Source organism: Hyperolius riggenbachi, chromosome 2, assembly GCF_040937935.1.
Source record: "Hyperolius riggenbachi isolate aHypRig1 chromosome 2, aHypRig1.pri, whole genome shotgun sequence".
Taxonomy (NCBI): domain Eukaryota; kingdom Metazoa; phylum Chordata; class Amphibia; order Anura; family Hyperoliidae; genus Hyperolius; species Hyperolius riggenbachi.
Genome location: NC_090647.1, coordinates 384,798,743 through 384,821,413, shown reverse-complemented (window position 1 = coordinate 384,821,413; position 22,671 = coordinate 384,798,743). Strand labels below are relative to the sequence as shown.

Genomic DNA, 22,671 nt, shown 5'->3' with positions numbered 1-22,671 from the left:
GAATTTCACGAAATGTCTCATGCAGGTAGAAGACATATTGTTAGACTTGTATTCCAAAGATGGGGTCCCTACATCTCTGCAAACCAGAGTTACAGGGGTCCAAAATTGGTAAAATCCCCCATAGGCTTTCATTGGGCCTCCTATTTACAGTTCCAAAATCTCACATCTTTTCAAAGGGCAATTGATCAGCAGTGGCAAATTTTCTAGCATTGTAGGGACCCTTAAGGGGGAACATTACTGGTGAGTTTCTGGCCCCTAGGCCAAAGAGGTCATAGCCTAGGGTCACAAAAACCTGTTTATTTGGGCTATTTCAATGGTAGTGATGGTGACGTACATAAATCTCAGCTATGGCCGTTAGCAACGTCTGAATTTCACGAAATGTCTCATGCAGGTAGAAGACATATTGTTAGACTTGGATTCCAAAGATGGGGTCCCTACATCTCTGCAAACCAGAGTTACAGGGGTCCAAAATTGGTAAAATCCCCCATAGACTTTCATTGCCTCCCTATTTCACTTTCCAAAATCTCACATCTTTTCAAAGGGCAATGGCTCAGCAGTACCAAATTTTCTAGCATTGTAGGGACCCTTAGGGGGAACATGAATGGTGAGTTTCGGGCCCCTAGGCCAAAGAGGTCATAGCCTAGGGTCACAAAAACCTGTTTATTTGGGCTATTTCAATGGTAGTGATGGTGACGTACATAAATCTCAGCCATGGCCGTTAGCAACGTCTGAATTTCACGAAATGTCTCATGCAGGTAGAAGACATATTGTTAGACTTGGATTCCAAAGATGGGGTCCCTACATCTCTGCAAACCAGAGTTACAGGGGTCCAAAATTGGTAAAATCCCCCATAGGCTTTCATTGGGCCTCCTATTTACAGTTCCAAAATCTCACATCTTTTCAAAGGGCAATTGATCAGCAGTGGCAAATTTTCTAGCATTGTAGGGACCCTTAAGGGGGAACATGACTGGTGAGTTTCGGGCCCCTAGGCCAAAGAGGTCATAGCCTAGGGTCACAAAAACCTGTTTATTTGGGCTATTTCAATGGTAGTGATGGTGACGTACATAAATCTCAGCCATGGCCGTTAGCAACGTCTGAATTTCACGAAATGTCTCATGCAGGTAGAAGACATATTGTTAGACTTGGATTCCAAAGATGGGGTCCCTACATCTCTGCAAACCAGAGTTACAGGGGTCCAAAATTGGTAAAATCCCCCATAGGCTTTCATTGGGACTCCTATTTACAGTTCCAAAATCTCACATCTTTTCAAAGGGCAATTGATCAGCAGTGGCAAATTTTCTAGCATTGTAGGGACCCTTAAGGGGGAACATGACTGGTGAGTTTCGGGCCCCTAGGCCAAAGAGGTCATAGCCTAGGGTCACAAAAACCTGTTTATTTGGGCTATTTCAATGGTAGTGATGGTGACGTACATAAATCTCAGCTATGGCCGTTAGCAACGTCTGAATTTCACGAAATGTCTCATGCAGGTAGAAGACATATTGTTAGACTTGGATTCCAAAGATGGGGTCCCTACATCTCTGCAAACCAGAGTTACAGGGGTCCAAAATTGGTAAAATCCCCCATAGACTTTCATTGCCTCCCTATTTCACTTTCCAAAATCTCACATCTTTTCAAAGGGCAATGGCTCAGCAGTACCAAATTTTCTAGCATTGTAGGGACCCTTAGGGGGAACATGACTGGTGAGTTTCGGGCCCCTAGGCCAAAGAGGTCATAGCCTAGGGTCACAAAAACCTGTTTATTTGGGCTATTTCAATGGTAGTGATGGTGACGTACATAAATCTCAGCCATGGCCGTTAGCAACGTCTGAATTTCACGAAATGTCTCATGCAGGTAGAAGACATATTGTTAGACTTGGATTCCAAAGATGGGGTCCCTACATCTCTGCAAACCAGAGTTACAGGGGTCCAAAATTGGTAAAATCCCCCATAGACTTTCATTGCCTCCCTATTTCACTTTCCAAAATCTCACATCTTTCCAAAGGGCAATGGCTCAGCAGTACCACCCTTAGGGGGATCATGACTGGTGAGTTTTGCCACTGCTGAGCCATTGCCCTTTGAAATGGTGTGAGATTTTGGAACGGTAAATAGTAGGCCCAATGAAAGCCTATGGGGGATTTTACCAATTTTGGACCCCTGTAACTTTGGCTTGCAGAGATGTAGGGACCCCATCTTTGGAATCCAAGTCTAACAATATGTCTTCTACCTGCATGAGACATTTCGTGAAATTCAGACGTTGCTAACGGCCATGGCTGAGATTTATGTACGTCACCATCACTACCATTGAAATAGCCCAAATAAACAGGTTTTTGTGACCCTAGGCTATGACCTCTTTGGCCTAGGGGCCCGAAACTCACCAGTCATGTTCCCCCTAAGGGTCCCTACAATGCTAGAAAATTTGGTACTGCTGAGCCATTGCCCTTTGAAAAGATGTGAGGTTTTGGAAAGTGAAATAGGGAGGCAATGAAAGTCTATGGGGGATTTTACCAATTTTGGACCCCTGTAACTCTGGTTTGCAGAGATGTAGGGACCCCATCTTTGGAATCCAAGTCTAACAATATGTCTTCTACCTGCATGAGACATTTCGTGAAATTCAGACGTTGCTAACGGCCATAGCTGAGATTTATGTACGTCACCATCACTACTATTGAAATAGCCCAAATAAACAGGTTTTTGTGACCCTAGACTATGACCTCTTTGGCCTAGGGGCCCGAAACTCACCAGTCATGTTCCCCCTAAGGGTCCCTACAATGCTAGAAAATTTGGTACTGCTGAGCCATTGCCCTTTGAAAAGATGTGAGATTTTGGAAAGTGAAATAGGGAGGCAATGAAAGTCTATGGGGGATTTTACCAATTTTGGACCCCTGTAACTCTGGTTTGCAGAGATGTAGGGACCCCATCTTTGGAATCCAAGTCTAACAATATGTCTTCTACCTGCATGAGACATTTCATGAAATTCAGACGTTGCTAACGGCCATAGCTGAGATTTATGTACGTCACCATCACTACCATTGAAATAGCCCAAATAAACAGGTTTTTGTGACCCTAGGCTATGACCTCTTCGGCCTAGGACTGCATTGAACGCGACCCACGCATTGTGCGCATTCTGGACAACACCAATTACTGGGTTTATACCCTTCTGGATCCACGGTACAAACACAATGTTCCAAAACTGCTTGAAGAAAGAGTCCGACAGGTCAAAATGGAAGAATACCAGCAGGCCCTTGTGGAGACTTTAAAGAGGAGATTGACAACCTCCCCCTCCTCTAGCCAGTTGTACGTCGACAGACTGACTTCCGCAAACCCAGGACGACCAGGAGGGCAGCAAACAACACAAGCCGCAGCTAGTGCCCAAAAGGGAATGGTATCGGCAGTGTCCTTGGAGTGAGAAAATTTTCTGACACCCATGCAGCAGCACACAGAACAGCAAGCGTGCAGATCCACCTCCAACACCGATCGCCTGGAGAAGATGGTCAAGGACTACATGTCAGATGGCATAGCTGTGTTGAACAATCCATCTGCACCCTTTAACTATTGGGTATCGAAGCTAGACACCTGGCACAAACTGGCAATGTACGCAATAGAGGTGCTGGCTTGCCCGGCAGCCAGCGTTATGTCGGAACGCTGTTTTAGTGCTGCCGGAGGCATCGTCACAGACCGGCGTATCCGCCTCTCCACAGAAAATGCAGACCGTCTGACTCAAATTAAAATGAATCAATCCTGGATTGGAAACGACTACGCAACACTCCCGGACCCCAACCAAGTAACATGAACAATGAACATCTGTGATGGGTTAGCGTTTCCGGTCCCTGTTTATAGAACCTCTCATCTGTATTAAATTTATGACTGCATGGAGACAAAACGCACATTGCAATCCGCACGCTTCTTGTCCTCATGCAAGGCCTGGGTTGTTGTGTCTCAAAGCGTGGCCTTCTCCTCCTGCGCCACCCTCCTCCTGTTCCATCACGTGTGCTGCTGCTGGGTTAGCGTTACCGGTCCCTTTCCCTGGAACCTCTTATATGTATTACATTTATGACTGCATGCCGACAAAAAGCATGTTACCTGTGCAAAGAAAACAGACATTTCCCGCATTTAAAAGACAGTTTTCCCTTTGAAACTTTAAAATCGATTTTCTCAAAAACTATAAGCTCTTTTTGCTAAAAAAAAATTTCTCTTGTACCCACTCCCAAGGTGCACATACCCTGCAAATTTGGGGTATGTAGCATGTAAGGAAGCTTTACAAAGCATGAAAGTTCGGGTCCCCATTGACTTCCATTATGTTCGGCGATGTTCGGCGAACGTTCGCGAACCCGAACATCTAGGTGTTCGCCCAACACTAGCACCTACCTACCTAATCTATACTGGGGGCACCTACCTATCTAACCTATACTGGGGAGGCAGCTACCTATCTAATCTATACTGGGGGCACCTACCTATCTAACCTCTACTGGGGGGCACCTACCTATCTAATCTATACTTGGGGCAGCTACCTATCTAGCCAATACTGGGGGCACCTACCTATCTAACCTATACTGGGGGGCAGTTACCTATCTAATCTATACTGGAGGCACCTACCTATCCAACCTACGCTCGGGGAAGCTACCTATCTAACCTATACTGGGGGCAGCTACCTATCTAACCTATACTGGGGGCAGCTACCTATCTAACCTATACTGGGGGCAGCTACCTATCTAACCTATACTGGGGGCAGCTACCTATCTAACCTATACTGGGGGCAGCTACCTATCTAACCTGCATTGGGGCAGCTACCTATCTAGTCCCCAGGGAGAAAAGCGCTATATAAATATTATTGTTATTGTTGTTATTGTTATCTAAAGTATACTGGGGGCAGCTACCTATCTAAAGTATACTGGGGGCAGCTACCTATCTAACCTATACTGGGGGCAGCTACCTATCTAATCTATACTGGGGGCAGCTACCAATCTAATCTATACTGGGGGCAGCTACCTATCTAATCTATACTGGGGGCAGCTACCTATCTAATCTATACTGGGGGCAGCTACCTATCTAACCTATACTGGGGGGACATACCTGTCTAATCTATACTGGGGGCAGCTACCTATCTAATCTATACTGGGGGCAGCTACCTATCTAACCTATACTGGGGGGACCTACCTGTCTAATCTATACTGGGGGCAGCTACCTATCTAATCTATACTGGGGGCAGCTACCTATCTAACCTATACTGGGGGCACCTACCTATCTAACCTATACTGAGGGCAGCTACCTATCTAATCTATACTGGGGGCAGCTACCTATCTAACCTATACTGGGGCACCTACCTATCTAACCTATACTGGGGGCACCTACCTATCTAAACTATACTGGGGGCAGCTACCTATCTAATCTATACTGGGGGCAGCTACCTATCTAATCTTTACTGGGGGCAGCTACCTATCTAATCTATACTGGGGGCAGCTACCTATCTAATCTATACTGGGGGCAGCTACCTATCTAATCTATACTGGGGCAGCTACCTATCTAATCTATGCTGGGGGCAGCTACCTATCTAACCTATACACTGGGGGCAGCTACCTATCTAATCTATAGCTGGGTCAAATGCCTATCTAACCTATACTGGGGCAAGTATACTGGCTAACCTATACTGGGGGGGATCTATAGCTGGCTACCTTTACTGGGTCACCTATGCCTGGCTACCTATACTGGGGGGACTTATAGCTATATGTCAGGAATCAGGATGGACGGAGGCACGCTGAGCCTCAAGCTGCTGCAGGTAAGCGCGCAGCATGTGTGCCACTCAGCCCTGCGACAATGTCCTGAGTGACGACGAGTCCTGCTCCCAGAATCCTGGCACCTACACTGGCACTAAGTCTGCAGACTGCTCTGCAGACAGTAAGAAGAGAAGACTGACCAGCAAGAAGTAAGGCTCCCCAACCTCCCTACGCTAAAGGGGGAATATGCTTATGCTGCTATATACACTAATGGGGGGATCAGCTGCCTAAATACACTAAAAGGGGATCTGTGACTGCAAGACTAGTAGCCTAAGACTATATACACTAAAGGGGGGTTAGTGTATATAGGCTACTAGTCTTGTATATGTAGGCAGATCCCCCCTTTAGTGTATATAGGCTTAGGCTACTAGTCTTGCAGCCGCAGATCCCCTTTTAGTGTATTTAGGCAACAGACCCCCCCCCCCATTAGTGTATGTGTGTGGTGCGCTCACACGCGAAGAGGATGAATGGAGGGGGGGGGGGGCACCAAAATCTGGTTACGCTCAGGGTGCTGTGAAACCTAAGGCCGGCCCTGATAATATGATATTCCACAGACTGATTTCATTAGCTAAGGATCTCTCAGATTTCTCTTTCCTATTTCTTCATTGGATATAGTGTTAAGCCTGTATTCGTTATCTTTCTCCTCCTTCCTTAGTCCTGGCTTAAGTCAAACTGTGGTAAAGATTTGGATTAGTCATTCTAATTGATTTCTCTCTATCTCTCTCTATTCTGTCTCTCATTTGCAGCTAATTCTAAGACTGTCTCTGCTCATCTGCTGTGTTTCTCTCTTCTGTATTCTGGGCACCTCTCCCCTTCACCACTCTTGTTCTCTGCTTATCTGATCCTCTGCCAGCATCTGCTTTTGCTTGTGAATGGCTGCTTGGCTTAGCAGGTGGTCCTCTCCTTCCCCGGTCAGGGGCGTAACGAGGCCCCACCGGGCCCCCCTGCAGAAATTCTGAGCGCCCCTTCTCCCCCCCCCCCCCCCCCCCAGGCCCACTCAGGGCTGTTTTGGGGGGCTGGAGGGGTCGCAGCATGGGGGGAAAGCCATTCCCACGGTCGGCGGGGAAGGGGGATGGTCCCCCCCTCCCTCACCTTGGGGCTCTCCCCTCTGTCCCCTCTGCGCTCCACTCCAGCTTAATGAGTGTCTGGGCAGCGGTGGGCAGCAGCAGGCAACGGCTGATACATACCTTCCGTCTTCCATGTGCTCCAGCGTGTGTTCCTCACTCTAGTCTCTGACGCGACTTCCTGTATAAAACAGGAAGTCGCGTCAGAGACTAGATTGAGGAATGCACACTGGAGAGCACGGAAGACGGAAGATATGTATCAGCCGTTGCCTGCCTGCCGTCCCCCACTCCCCGCCAACTGTGGCCATGGCTTTCCCCTCATGCTGCGACCCCTCCAGCCCCCCAAAACATTGTTACACAAGTGTCCCCGGTGTACTAAAGTGCCTCGCTCCAGTAGCTGCATTCCTGCCTTTCTCCCCTCATCCCCAACTGTGCAATTACTTCATGAAGAACTGGTTATATATCACCAGTTCTTCAACGGCTCCCCTCACGCTGTTTTCTCCCAGCTGGCTCGCACTGTCTGCACGAGCACCCCCTCCTCTTCTCGAAACTTCCCTGCTTGTGCACTCCACCCTCCTTTCCCCTGCAGCCACCACAATTCATCTGCCTGCCCCATGTGCCTGAGTCAGCAGCACATAAGATTTGCTGCTGCTCAGGAAATATAAACATAGATATATATGTAAAACTGAGGGCATTTTGTACCCTTGCACAGGCTACACTGATAGGAGGAGTAGTAGTCATGGAGGAGGACTGTGTGGAACTGCTGCCCAGCTGCTGTGACATCAGCTCCACAACAGCCTCCACATGGCTCTCCTCAATGGGTGGACGGCCCTGCAGGGTAAAAAAGGATGCAATGCCTTGTGCCTGTGCGCCTCTCCTGCGTACGTCAAAAAAGGGCATCGGGAAAAAAGGGTGCAGGGTTTAAATGATAAGCAGTAATACCGTTTATATAAATATTGTGCTGTATTGCGTTTACAAATAATGTTTTACAAATGTATAAATCATTAAATAATGTGTATGAAATCAGCAATTGTGAAAACGTTAATCTTCCCTGTTTGAAAAGTGAAACTTACAATTACGTTTGTTAAAAAAACGATAATAACCCTACTCTCACACAGAACCCTCCCTGTACCTATCCCTAATCCCTAGACCCCCCTGGTGGTGCCTAAACCTAAGACCCCCCTGGTGGTGCCTAAACCTAAGACCCCCCCTGGTGGTGCCTAAACCTAAGACCCCCTGGTGGTGCCTAAACCTAAGACCCCCCTGGTGGTGCCTAAACCTAAGACCCCCCTGGTGGTGCCTAAACCTAAGGCCCCCTGGTGGTGCCTAAACCTAAGCACTTTACTTACGTAGTGATCGCTTTATTATGTGAAAAATAATGTTTTACAAACAGTAAGGGATAAAATTTTAAACAATGTTTTAATTAAATACGATAAATATGTTTAGTGTTTTTATAAGCAAGAAGTTTTATATCAGGATGATACCATTTATTGGCTAACTAAAAATGAATAAAAATAAGCAAGCTTTCGGCCTTGCAGCCTTCGTCTGGCTTATATCCTGTTAGTTTGCAAACTGGTGGTACAGACAGCTTATATACATGCAACATCAAAAGGGAAAACAGATATTTTTTCAAGCATAAATACATGTCATTAAGATGCCTTAATTCACACAGACCATCGACCTGGGGTTAGAGGTTGTAAGCTAAGATCAGGATCCTTGTTTACTTCCTGCTCACATACCTGGGAGTTGGACTGACACAGAGGTATCGTAAATTCTTAGTTCACAAGTTCAGCTATAATGGCTGAGAAAAGTTCAAATATCATCAGTCTCATACCAATATAGAAAGTTGTTGTCCTTATTCAAACCGTTCTGCACAGCTTTGAACCAATTTATAAATTTTGTTTCTGCTATTAAACGATCATTTGACGTTTTGAAGCCACCCTTCAGGGCAGTGACACGAAGATCATCCATGCTGTGTCCGTTGGACCGAAAGTGTGTAGCAACTGGGAGTCCAGATTTTGGTATCTTTAACCTCCCTGGCGTTCTATTGAGATCGCCAGGGAGGCTGCAGGAGGGGTTTTTTTTAATTAAAAAAAAACTATTTCATGCAGCCAACTGAAAGTTGGCTGCATGAAAGCCCACTAGAGGGCGCTCCGGAGGCGTTCTTCCGATCGCCTCCGGCGCCCAGAATAAACAAGGAAGGCCGCAATGAGCGGCCTTACTTGTTTTGCTTAGATCGTCGCCATAGCGACGAGCGGAGTGACGTCATGGACGTCAGCCGACGTCCTGACGTCAGCCGCCTCCGATCCAGCCCTTAGCGCTGGCCGGAACTTTTTGTTCCGGCTACGCTGGGCTCAGGCGGCTGGGGGGACCCTCTTTCGCCGCTGCTCGCGGCGGATCGCCGCAGAGCGGCAGCGATCAGGCAGCACACGCGGCTGGCAAAGTGCCGGCTGTGTGTGCTGCTTTTTATTTGAAGAAAATCGGCCCAGCTGGGCCTGAGCGGCAGCCTCCGGCGGTGATGGACAAGCTGAGCTCGTCCATACCGCTCAGGAGGTTAATAGTGTGCCTGTGTCCATTCATACGTTTGCGCAGAGTTTGTCCAGTTTCTCCCACGTACATAACATTGGGGCATTTAGCACACATGATCAGATATACCAGATTGGTGGAACCACAGGAAAATGTACCTCGTACTCTGTACTCCTGTTGTGAACCTGGTATCGTTACCCTGTCAGTGGAGTAAATGTGTCTGCAGGTCCCACATATTTTTTGTCGACAGGGTGATGTTCCGTTTTGTTGAGGCCTATTCAAAGAACTCCTGACAATCATCTGTTTTAGATTGTGTGGTTGCCGATATGACAAGAGTGGAGGTTTAGGGAATATCGTTCTCAGTCTGTGATCCTTGTGTAAAATGGGATGTAGTTCCTTAGCAATCCTCCTTAAGATTTCCAGGTGTGGGTTGTAGGTGACAACCAAAGGGACATGTTCCTTGCTTATATTTCAGGAGTTCAGTCCTGGGGATGTTGCTGGCTTTCCTGATTTGGGCCTCAGCCATAGGAGGACTGTAACCTTGTTTAATGAAAGTGTTCTTAAGGCGATACAGGTGCTTGTCTCTGTCCATCCTGTCAGAACAAATCCGGTTGTACCTTATTGCTTTTTTTATAAACGTTATTCGTCACGGGTGCATGTTCTAAACTTAAATCATCACAAGCACAGTTGTATAACATTAAAAATCTCCGGGCGCCATTTGTAAAACGTTAACCTTTTTTCCTGTTCGGCGCCCAATAAACGATATTTATTATGGGAGTGAATGGCGGCGCCCTTTCTGCCGGCACCCTTTTTTCCTGTTTCACGACTCTCCTATAATCTCACTCCACCATAGCTGAGCTCCCACTGGCCGTTGATGGAACAGCCAGGGAGCCGGAGTCAGCACTGACCCTCCTGATTCTGCCTCTGCCCCTGGCGGACATCGTGTAATACAATTATGAACTTTTATTGAACAGTAAACTTGTAAAATAAATGTGTGGAGTTTTGAACGGTGTAAATTAAATTTGTGTTTTAAATGGTAAAAACGTTTTTTCTTAACTAATATTGGTTTAACAAAAAGCACAAACAGCAAATTATGCAAAGAACATTGCCATAGTCACTGACCATTAAGCACTCGGCTACTACACAATGCGCTACACTTACTAGCTATGTCACTATCACAGGAAATAAAAAGAATATATATGCAATGTGTATTACTCAAAAAAGTTAATCAGAAATAACTGTACTACTGACTCAGGAGGACTGGAATGACACACACACTGACTATAGTGACAGACAGTGACTGACTGTGTGACTAACTACTACTACTACTACTACTACTACTACTACTACTACTACTACTACTACTACTACTACTACTACTACTACTACTACTACTACTACTATAATACTAACTGTGTAAAATAATAGCAACAGCACACACTGTATAGAATATACAAACTAACGCTGTCACAAACTAAGGCCTCGTTCACATTGAACATCTGGATTTCGTCAATGTGTGTGGGAGGCAGACACGCACGAACATCAGAAGTGCATAGACTTCACTGTCTGATGTTCACACTGCATGCATTCCGTACCAGTGCAGTGTGCGAACGCATTCTGCATACATTTTTTCCCCGAAACTTACGTGTTGCGTTCCAATCACACGGCCACCTGCGTGTTGTAATGAGAATGAGGCCTTATGCAAGCATATACGGCTCGTTTTATATTATCAATCGAGCCACTGATGGCTCGATTGATAATATCTGACATGTCTGATCACCACGACGGATCGATACCGTGCTCGATCGCCGCGGGCGGACAATGGAAGAAACGAAGCGCAGATAAGGAAGTGCCCGCGGGGACGAACGGGAATCGAGCCGCTGGCTCGATTCCGCCGCATAAACGCGCCGTGTATGCCCAGCATTAGTCCCTAACTCCCTTCCCTAATTCTTATGCCCCTAGACACTACTAGCAGCTAAGCTAGCTGAATGCAGCCCCTGTCTAATGATCCCTGACTATGCACTAGCAGTTCACTAATGCACTAACTCTCTAAATCAATCACAAAGCTAATCTAAATGTCTGAATAACAAGCTAGCTAACAGCAATCAAAGGCACAATAAGTGGCAATAAGCTCAAGTATCACAATCGCACTTTCAAAGTACAGCAACACTGGATCAGTCTGACACAACCTCTCACAGCACTGAGTAACACAGCAAGGAGTTAATCCAAAATGGTGAGTTAATCTTACATAGGGAGTTAATTCCTTTTGGTTGATAGGTTCCTATAATATTCCGTAGCACTCAAAATTATGGGTCAAAATTGAATTTACGAGTGCAACTTTGAGTGCACTCGTAATCGGAACCCGTAATTCTGTTTGATTACTGATTTTCCAATTACGATGCCATAACTGCCAATTTTGACTAGTAATTATGGGAATCCATAATTATTATTATTATTGATTTATAAAGCTCTAACTTCTAATTCAGTGGCACTGTGCAATGTAAGAAACTAACATGAGGTACATAATAATACAGACAATGGTGTAAACCAACATAAAAATAAATAATTGGTGACAAAATACAAAAAATGACACAGAATGCAAAATACAAAATTGGTAATGACAGTGATAAAAGAAACATGATGACTAAAATGTATAATGAATTCCCAGACACAAAAGGGGAGAGAGCCCTGCCCTTGCAAGCTTACAATCTAAAGGAATGGGGGTGAAACAAGAGGTGGGGTAGTATACAATAAACATATAGAGGCAGTGTGTTTTAGGATATCTAGTAGGGTATCGGTTGAAAAGGGCGCCTGAGCTGCCTGTATGAAAAGGGCGCCGCCATAGACATCAATGTTATTTCTGGAAATATGGGCTACAAGGTGTAGAAAAGGGCGCCCGAGTTTTGATATAGGCTACTAGCAGGCTCCCCTTTGTAGCCCATATTTTTTCGGCTACAGTAGAGCGCCCCTTTGTAGCCCATATTTTTTCGTCTACAAGATTTTCGGCTACAGTAGGGTGCACCTTTGTAGCCCATATTATTATTTTTGTAGCTAAAGTTTTTATATGGGCTACACCAGGCTCCTTTTTTGTAGTCTAAGTTTTTATATGGGCTACAAAGTGCTGGAAGCCGAATTATTTCATTCCCCCACAATCCATGGCGGCCTGGAGGGGGAATAGTAATTAACACATCCCGGAGTATTTTTGTAGCCGAAGTTTTTATATGGGCTACAAGCGCTGGAAGCCGAATTATTTCATTCTTCCACTATCCATGGCGGCCTGGAGGGGGAATAGTTTAACACATCCCGGAGTTTTTTTGTAGCCAAAGTTTTTATATGGGCTACACCAGGCGCCTTTTTTTGTAGCCGAAGTTTTTATATGGGCTACACCAGGCGCCTTTTTTTGTAGCTGAAGTTTTTATATGGGCTACACCAGGTGCCTGTTTTGTAGCCGAAGTTGGTATATATGGGCCCTTTTTTACAGGCGTCCTTTTCATATAAACCCATAGCAGGAATGCAGTTTGGTCTTAGGACAAAGGGGAAGTGGCCTAAGTTACAGCATATGCTTGTCGTAACAAGTGAGTTTTTAGACAGCGTTTAAAGGTAACAACAGTTGGCGAGTGACAAATGTGTTGCGGGAGGGCATTCCAGAGGAGGGGTGAAGTGCATGCAAAATCTTGTAAACATGAATGTGAGGAGGTAATTCGGGGGAGAACAACCGAAGATCATGTGCAGATCTGAGATTGCGATTGGGTTGGTATCTAGAAATTAGTGATCAGATGTACAGGGGAGAGAGATTGTGGAGAGCTTTGAAGGTTAGGGTTAAGAGTTTGAACTAGATTCTCTGGTTAATTGGTAGCCAATGAAGAGCTTGGCAGAGAGGGGCACCAGAGGAAGATCGAGAAGAAAGATGAATGAGATGAGCAGCTGAGTTCAGTACTAACTGGAGTGGGGCAAGTCTGTAATGCTGGGAATACATGATCCATTTCTGCGGCTCGATTAGCCGCTGGATCAACTCCCGCCGCATCCCCGCGGGCGCCTGCATCGATTCCGCTGGTCCCCGTGCGCGCTTCTTATCTTCCGCTCGTTTTCTCCCATTGTTCCCCCCGCGGGTATAGAGCGCGGAATCGATCCAGGCACTGATCGGACACATCGGATATTATCAATCGAGCCATCAGCGGCTTGATTGATAAGAAAAAACGACCCGTGTATGCCCAGCATTAGAAGGTGGTCCACAAAGTAGTATGTTACAATAGTCCACACGAGATATTATCAGAGCATGTATTAACATTTTAGTAGTGTCTTGAGTGATAAAAGGTTGGATGCGAAATATGTTTTTGAGTTGGAGATGAGAGGAGCTGGTTAGGGAGTGAACATGAGGAATAAAAGAGAGAGAGGAGTCAAATATTACCCCTAAGCACCGTGCTTTGGGAACTGAAGATATGGGAGTGTTATTAACATTTATTGTTATTTCAGGCAGAGTGGTGGACAGAGACGGTGGAAAAATGATTCGTTCTGTTTTACCGAGTCCTTATGAACATCACTAGCATGACTACATTTCTACAATAGTTATCCTTCATGTTTGCTCTTGAGTAGAATCACTGTCTCAAGTTAACTGTATGTCAAATGCATAAGACCTACCCGAAAATCCAGGATGACATCATTGAGTTGAAACTTCCTGTCCAAATCAAATTTAAGGGAAACGAAATCAACACCTGTGCACAAAATTATAAGCATAGTTAATAGTGTTATTGACAAATAGTTAGCATATTCCTGATTAAGTTAAATCTTTGTCCACCTTCAAACAAGAAAGGAAGGAGTAAATATGTATAAACTATAGCTATTACAAGTCAATGTTTCTAATTACTTACCATTTTCAGACTGCCACCAACGAAGGTGGCCAATTGGTGAAACCACATTAATAATCCGGTGACTGATTGTTGTAAATGGTTCCCGTGAATCACAGCGACAACACTTTAGCTGGGCCTAGAAGAAATGCAATAATATGCTATAAACTAAGTACCAAAGGCTGACAATCTGTACAAGGGAAAAAACCACAACCAAAAAAAAAAAAAAAAAAGAGAGAAAAAATCTTACATCTAATCTCATATGCGAAAATAACAAAGCAGATCTCCATGTATTCAAAAATCTAGCTATGAATGGTATGAGTGTTCAAACACACACACACCCCGATAATTATAATTACTACCCTATACTCCTCCCATTCGTGTGGTGGACAGTGTTTATCACAAATGCAGTCGTAAGTTTGTATGTTGGGGAGAAGGTAGCACGTTGTTAAGCTGAGAGGGTTGTTTAAGGGGATAGAGAGACCCACTAAACACCAAGCAGAAAAAAACTATTATAAACAAGTTTGTGGTGCAATAAACTTGTGTTTAACCTTTTGACATTCTTGACAAGATGGCTCTCTGCAATGGTTATCAATTAAAGGTACAAACAAGAAAAAGTCTATTCACCTGGGGGCTTCAGGAGCCAACACACAATGTCAGAAATAGCGGTATCACTCTATTCTTGATTACAAAATGTGGATTCAAGATTAGGTGCACAAACCAGATTTCTAATTTATAACAAAGCACAGTAACAAAGGCTGCTTTGTTATGAATTGGAAATCTGCTTTGTGCACCTGATCTTGAATCCACATTTTGTATGTAAGCAAAAAAAGAATCAGGAATAAAGAGTAATATTTGTGACATTGTGTGATTGGCTCCAGAAGCCCCCCAGTGAACAGGTTTTTCCTTGTTTGAATATATTTAGGGGGTGGAGCGTAGACTACTTATTTTATTGTAACTGGTTATGTATACAATGACAGGTACAATCTTGCTGAACGCCATCTTATCCATGACAATAAAAGGGTTAATGATGTCACTTCCTGCACTAGAGGAGCGTCAATAGGCATAGCTAAACATTAAGATTTTGTGTTCATGCATGGGTCCGCGAATGTCACCAAAAACATTTGCGAAGTTCTGAAATCTTCAGGGCATATCTGCAGCCACAAATCCTTTAGGGGTGTATACAAAGTGTACTCAAATCTGGACAGTAGCATGGCAGAGGGGGATAAAGGGCAAAAAGTTCAGCAAAAATTACGTATTTTACACAGAGGCTTTTTTTTTTAAGCGGAAATACCAGAAAACTGTAGATAATTAATTACATAGTTACATAGTTATTTTGGTTGAAAAAAGACATACGTCCATCGAGTTCAACCAGTATAAAGTACAACACCAGCCTGCTCCCTCACATATCCCTGTTGATCCAGAGGAAGGCGAAAAAACCCTTACAAGGCATGGTCCAATTAGCCCCTAAAGGGAAAAATTCCTTCCCGACTCCAGATGGCAATCAGATAAAATCCCTGGATCAACATCATTAGGCATTGCCTAGTAATTGTAGCCATGGATGTCTTTCAACGCAAGGAAAGCATCTAAGCCCCCTTTAAATGCAGGTATAGAGTTTGCCATAACGACTTCCTGCGGCAATGCATTCCACATCTTAATCACTCTTACTGTAAAGAACCTGTTAAAAGTTAAAATGAGGGATTTGTAACTTGAACACAAAGTCTTTCAGAGACCAGAGTAAATCTTTTAAAAGGATGTGGTTGTTTATTTAACATTATTGATCTTCCATGAATATTCAAAAGTAAATCAATGAAGGTACAAATCTTAGTTACATTATAAATGATTACAAAAGATGAACAAATTGATTGCTGAGTGATCTGCACGAATATTAATAAAAACCTATTGTACTAGCCGGTATGTCTGCATGTATGTGAATATGTATGTGGGTGTATGTATGAGAGTATGTGTGTGTCTGTGAAGGGAAAATGGCAGAATGACCCACTCCCGCCTAAAACTCCTTACATAACTAAAACAGGATGATCCCATAATGCATTGCGATCCTATCTCTGGATTGGTCTAATTAAATAATGCTATGGTCTCTATTTGCTGACTTCCATACCTAGCTGCTTCAGCTAACTCCTCATATATCACAAAGAGAGCACATGTTTCAATCCGGTTGAAACTGGTATTCCAACAGCCTCATTGTAACGCTATGGCTTGAGACATAATGGGATACAGCTGTCTTACCAACTTCTGACTGGGGGGGATGGTTAGGCATAGAATTCCTGAGAGCAGGACTATAGAATTTCCACTCCAGCCTTGTACGCCTATGCTAGATAATCAAAGATTTCTTTTCACTCAAGCTTATCAATATCACATATATAATTTAACTATAGCTTTGATATCTCAATCGCGTCACATCCAATATAGATAATAATTCTTCTCACCATAGCTGGGCCCAAGCCACTCAGAGAATCCTAATCATCACATATTTAGATTGCTCAGAGATTAAACCATCAAAACTACTTATTACATTTCCCCCTTTATAGAAGTAAAATCTTATATTAAAATTACTTACACTTCTATAAATACATTTAGTATATTTTAATCATTATCAAAAATTTTGTTAAAATATAACAGTCATATTCTGTCATCTTTCATTAATAATTACCTTCAAATTTTGCTACCTCTAAATTTTTAGATAAATTAATAACTTTTATTTAAACTAATTGCATGTATATGCTCTTCATACATCCCTTGTGTACGAACTCAGAGGAAAAAAAAACCCTTAACCTCTTCCTTGCTAGACTTAACTTTAACAACAACTTCTTCTGTACTCTCATGTGTAATTGAAACAGTGTGTGTTAACCCTTTCACATCTTGTTGTATAGGAAATTTTACCTTTGACAAAAATGGTAGATTCTTCTTAAAATTAAACTAACACCCTTAAACTAAACATGCAAGCATGATGACAAATCTAAACTTTGAATTTCATTACTTTTTCCTTCCATTTTAAAATGATCATAAAACCCTTTTTTAATAAAGCAATCATAATAATGTATATAATTAACTGGATTACCTAATAATGTTACATAATAATCAGATGTATTGCCTTACAACTACTAATATCATTAAAATATTATTCATACTTCTTGGTGGAATTCATATCACTTATCCATCCCAAATCAATATGAATTAATGTATACCTGTATTCTTCAATTATGTCATACCTCCTTAAAAAGTTTGTATTACTGTTTGGAAATATCTATAAAATATATGCAGTTTGAATTTTCAAACATATCCTAATCAAATATGGTTTCCATTATTAATAAAAATTAAAAATATTAAATCAAAAAATGTATCATTTAAGGACATGATACTGATGCACTGTATATAATAATACCTTAACATCATCTGATTTACATATTATTATGCTATCTAATTAGCCTTATGCTTTCTGACAAAACCTTATTATCCTTAAATCAGATTTCAAAGTTTCTTAATACAACCCATTAATTATAATCAATGATTTTTGTACCATCTAAAATTCCTTTTCTAATATTTTGATCAAACTCTCAAAATAACTTTGCATACCAGATATATTATGGAAACCCCTTTCTATCAAAAATATCAATTTTCAGACATTAATCAAAAATGTACCTTATTTATTTTTTTTTAAAATGAAAGGATCTATAAGCTATTGGATAAAAAAAACTTTCCTTAAAAACCTTTTCTGTTCTTATCAATATTTTTCCTAAACTTTTCATTACTTCATGAAAACATCACATATAACCCAACAAACAAACAAAACATAAACTGAACATTGACATCAAAACAAAAAAAGGAAAATGTTTTTTTTTTCCACATGTGTGTCAAATTATGTGTGTAAAGAGGTTAGATTTTCAGTTCAGTTCGTGAAAAAGGAAGGAGGAAAAAAAACTCTTCAAAGTCTTTAGGCTGTAAACTTCCTTTCATCCCTTTATCAATGGAAGCATGGAATCTCGTCTCAATAGGCTCATTAGCATGTGAAAGCCTTGTAATTTTCGCCAACTCTGCATGTGACCATTTTCCGTCAATCAATCTTTAGAAATACGTCTACAATTAAAAAATATGGTATCAATGATCTTATTTCAAGAAAATAACTTTAAACTTTTGTTCCCCCTTTGAACAAACAAACTCATATGACATTGTCTAAATTGCAATCCTTTGATGAGGACACAAACCATGAACTTTAATAAATCTCGTTTATCTAATAAACATAAGTTTCATAACCTTAGACAAACCTAAAATAAAGCTCAACAATTAAAAAAAACACAATGTCATCTTAAAAATACCCTACACAACTTATTGTGAGGACAACAAAGTTATATTCTCTTATGTAAATGTGTAATAGCATGTTAATATGTGTGTGTGCGTTTACATAACATGCTAATCTCATGTGTGTATGTCATTATTAGTATACCTGCTATGTGTGTGTGCAAGTTGCAAGTAACTAAATGATACCTTTAAATTTCTTAAAAATGATCAATGCATTATTTATAAAAACTTCTGACGTATCTTTATTCATGCAGTTTGAGTGACAGCAAATGGCTTCAGATCACAGGACTCCAGCTGTTCTTAATTAACCCTACTCTCGCTTAACATAGATTCCACTGTTTAAAGCATCTCCCAAACAGCTTCTGCTGAAACATTTCTATGTCACTAAAACTTAACTTGAAAACTTTTCTTTAATTTTTATTTAAAATGACCCCATCTTACTAAAATACATTGCAACTGATGTAACCAATTGCTAGTATCCCAAATAAACTCAAGGAAACATGAAATCCACTTTCCTATAAATAACTGATACTCGAATTACTTTTAAATCCAATATCCCATTCAATATTGTACCTCAATTTTCATCAATTTACAGAAAGGAAGGAAATCACCACCATCTCTGATTCTCTTCACATACTTCTCAGGAAACAAAATTTAATAATTAAGGAGATAGAATACATGTGTACACCAAATCATAAAAGGGAAATAAAAAAAAATTATCACATAAACACATATAGAATTCACAACCAATAACTTTTATCAGAGTTCTGCTTTAACCTGTTGTCCTTTAAACGTTTAATTTTTAAATTTCCTTGAATTTGAATATATTGTGTACAGTCTAAAATATCAGTGCATACATTACTGTATTAATAATCTACAGCAATGACCAAAGTATACAATTTTATTTCAGATATTTGATACACCAACACCAAGTCCCTTGTATACCAACAATTTGAACTGGTACATCTGATTTCACACCTCTGACCGGAAAAGATATGAAAACATTTGTCACCATTCTTCAATTATATTTTTATAAATTTCCATTTCTCTTCCGGTAAAGAAAAATCGATCTTTACAAAAATAATGCATATATAAGTATAAAGATATACTTATTCATGACCAATCACTTATGGGACTGAGCATTCAGCACATATATTCTGATCATATTTCCAATCATCACTCACATTAGACTGAACACACATATTGTCTTTTAAAATACCTTGTAAAGTATCAAAACCATCTAAATGTAATAACTATAGTCATGATCTACCAAATTTACCTTACATATTACAGATCAAATTCTTATGCCATTGATGCAATCGTTATTTGCAACAATTCAGCTTTATTTAATCAAAATTAAACCAAATCTCTTTATTTCACCATAAACTCACTAAGAATATCCTCCTGACTAAACCTATAACTTAAAAAAACTTATTTTTATCAACTTTTGTGTAAAACGATCGTTGCAATATATATCTGTCATCTGTGGACACAAGCAATCACATCTTACTTATGAATGCTGACCCTTATCCCAATATCCTCATCAATCCACTAATACAGAAACAGATATGTCTATCATTAAACTATGGTGATTAATTCTCCTATGCAACATTATAACAAGCTCATTTTAATTAATTAATATATATATATATTTTTTTTTTTTTAATATCAATTATTATACCAATGACTATATTTTATACTCTTTATCACAACTCAAATGGAAAACTAGAACAACAACTCTGAAATTTGAATGAAATTTTCATAACATATTATGCAAGCTTGCAATACAAATACTTTTATGTGACATCTGCAATGATTTTACACTCCTACTAGACTAGCTGTAATATGATACATGCTGCTGCAAAGAAAATGTCATTTTGGTAACCAGAAACATTTTATTTTTCCCTGGCTTTCAGGATTATTGTGCTTCTAATAAACCACTATTACAGATATATTTCCTTTTTATATAAACTGTTGCTTATTCATGGTCTATACATTTTCTTTCCTTCTACACAAGTGGCCAATTAAAAATAAATATAAAATCCTTATTTTACTTATAGAAGCCATCATGGTAAGTTTTGCTTCTATGATCCAATTACACTATCAAAAGCTTCAATTTAAACCATTTTTTCCCAAATTTAGCTTGCAGCTTTGTAGACAAAAATATCTGCCTCTTTAAATAAACATCATTAAGGAAGTCTGCATCCTGTCTGCTACCAATAAGGCATTTTACATAGGAATGAGAAGAACATTCCTTTTGCCTGCTATTCATTTTAGCAACCTTTTAATAACTATTTCCCTTATTAACTAACAAATATTCTTTATTTCTTTAACAACTTCGGACAACGCATCTGACTTTTAAAACTTTTAACCAATTCAACAGGAAATAAAACATAGTCACCTTATGCAAACAGACTTCTGGTATCACCCACATCTTATGGAGGTCCATTCGCTTCTGGTCTGGTCTCCTCCCTTGCTTCAGGCTCAATCGCAAAAAATAGTTTCAAAAATACCCAGCTTCCTTTCTCGTTTCCCCGTTTTGAAACGAGCTTGCGATCTATGGCTGAGTTAATTCTTCATGAAACATTTACGACTAGCTGGCTTGCCAAAATGTTAAAAGTTAAAATGAGGGATTTGTAACTTGAACACAAAGTCTTTCAGAGACCAGAGTAAATCATTTAAAAGGATGTGGTTGTTTATTTAACATTATTGATCTTCCATGAATATTCAAAAGTAAATCAATAAAGGTACAAATCTTAGTTACATTATAAATGATTACAAAAGATGAACAAATTGATTGCTGAGTAATCTGCACGAATATTAATAAAAACCTATTGTACTAGCCGGTATGTCTGCATGTATGTGAATATGTATGTGGGTGTATGTATGAGAGTATGTGTGTGTCTGTGAAGGGAAAATGGCAGAATGACCCACTCCCGCCTAAAACTCCTTACATAACTAAAACAGGATGATCCCATAATGCATTGCGATCCTATCTCTGGATTGGTCTAATTAAATAATGCTATGGTCTCTATTTGCTGACTTCCATACCTAGCTGCTTCAGCTAACTCCTCATATATCACAAAGAGAGCACATGTTTCAATCCGGTTGAAACTGGTATTCCAACAGCCTCATTGTAACGCTATGGCTTGAGACATAATGGGATACAGCTGTCTTACCAACTTCTGACTGGGGGGGATGGTTAGGCATAGAATTCCTGAGAGCAGGACTATAGAATTTCCACTCCAGCCTTGTACGCCTATGCTAGATAATCAAAGATTTCTTTTCACTCAAGCTTATCAATATCACATATATAATTTAACTATAGCTTTGATATCTCAATCGCGTCACATCCAATATAGATAATTATTCTTCTCATCATAGCTGGGCCCAAGCCACTCAGAGAATCCTAATCATCACATATTTAGATTGCTCAGAGATTAAACCATCAAAACTACTTATTACAGAACCCTTTCCTAAATAAATGGTTAAAACGTTTTTCCTCCATGCACAGATCATGTCCTCTAGTCCTTTGAGAAGGCCTAGGGACAAAAAGCTCATCCGCCAAGGTATTATATTGCCCTCTGATGTATTTATACATGTTAATTAGATCCCCTCTAAGGCGTCTTTTCTCTAGACTAAATAAACCCAGTTTATCTAACCTTTCTCGATAAGTGAGACCTTCCATCCCACGCATCAATTTTGTTGCTCGTCTCTGCACCTGCTCTAAAACTGCAATATCTTTTTTGTAATGTGGTGCCCAGAACTGAATTCCATATTCCAGATGTGGCCTTACTAGAGAGTTAAACAGGGGCAATATTATGCTAGCATCTCGAGTTTTTATTTCCCTTTTAATGCATCCCAAAATTTTGTTAGCTTTAGCTGCAGCTGCTTGGCATTGAGTACAATTATTTAACTTGTTGTCAATGAGTACTCCTAAGTCCTTCTCCAAGTTTGATGTCCCCAACTGTATCCCATTTATTTTGTATGGTGCTAGACCATTAGTACGTCCAAAATGCATGACCTTACATTTGTCAACATTGAATTTCATCTGCCATGTATGTGCCCATATAGCCATCCTATCCAGATCCTGTTGCAATATGACACTATCTTCCTGAGAGTTGATGATTCTGCACAATTTTGTATCATC

General features: G+C 40.9%; 1 protein-coding gene across 1 annotated transcript in view; it reads right to left on the bottom strand.

The window, feature by feature from the left end:
* LAMB3 (laminin subunit beta 3) overlaps positions 1-22,671 on the bottom strand; it is a 2,309,994-nt gene that overhangs the window by 1,610,034 nt on the left and 677,289 nt on the right. The window contains exons 4-5 of the mRNA XM_068269757.1: positions 14,229-14,343; positions 13,999-14,072 (exon numbers count right to left, since the gene is read on the bottom strand). Coding sequence (XP_068125858.1) covers positions 13,999-14,072; positions 14,229-14,343 — 189 coding nt within the window. The remainder of the gene's footprint in view (positions 1-13,998; positions 14,073-14,228; positions 14,344-22,671) is intronic.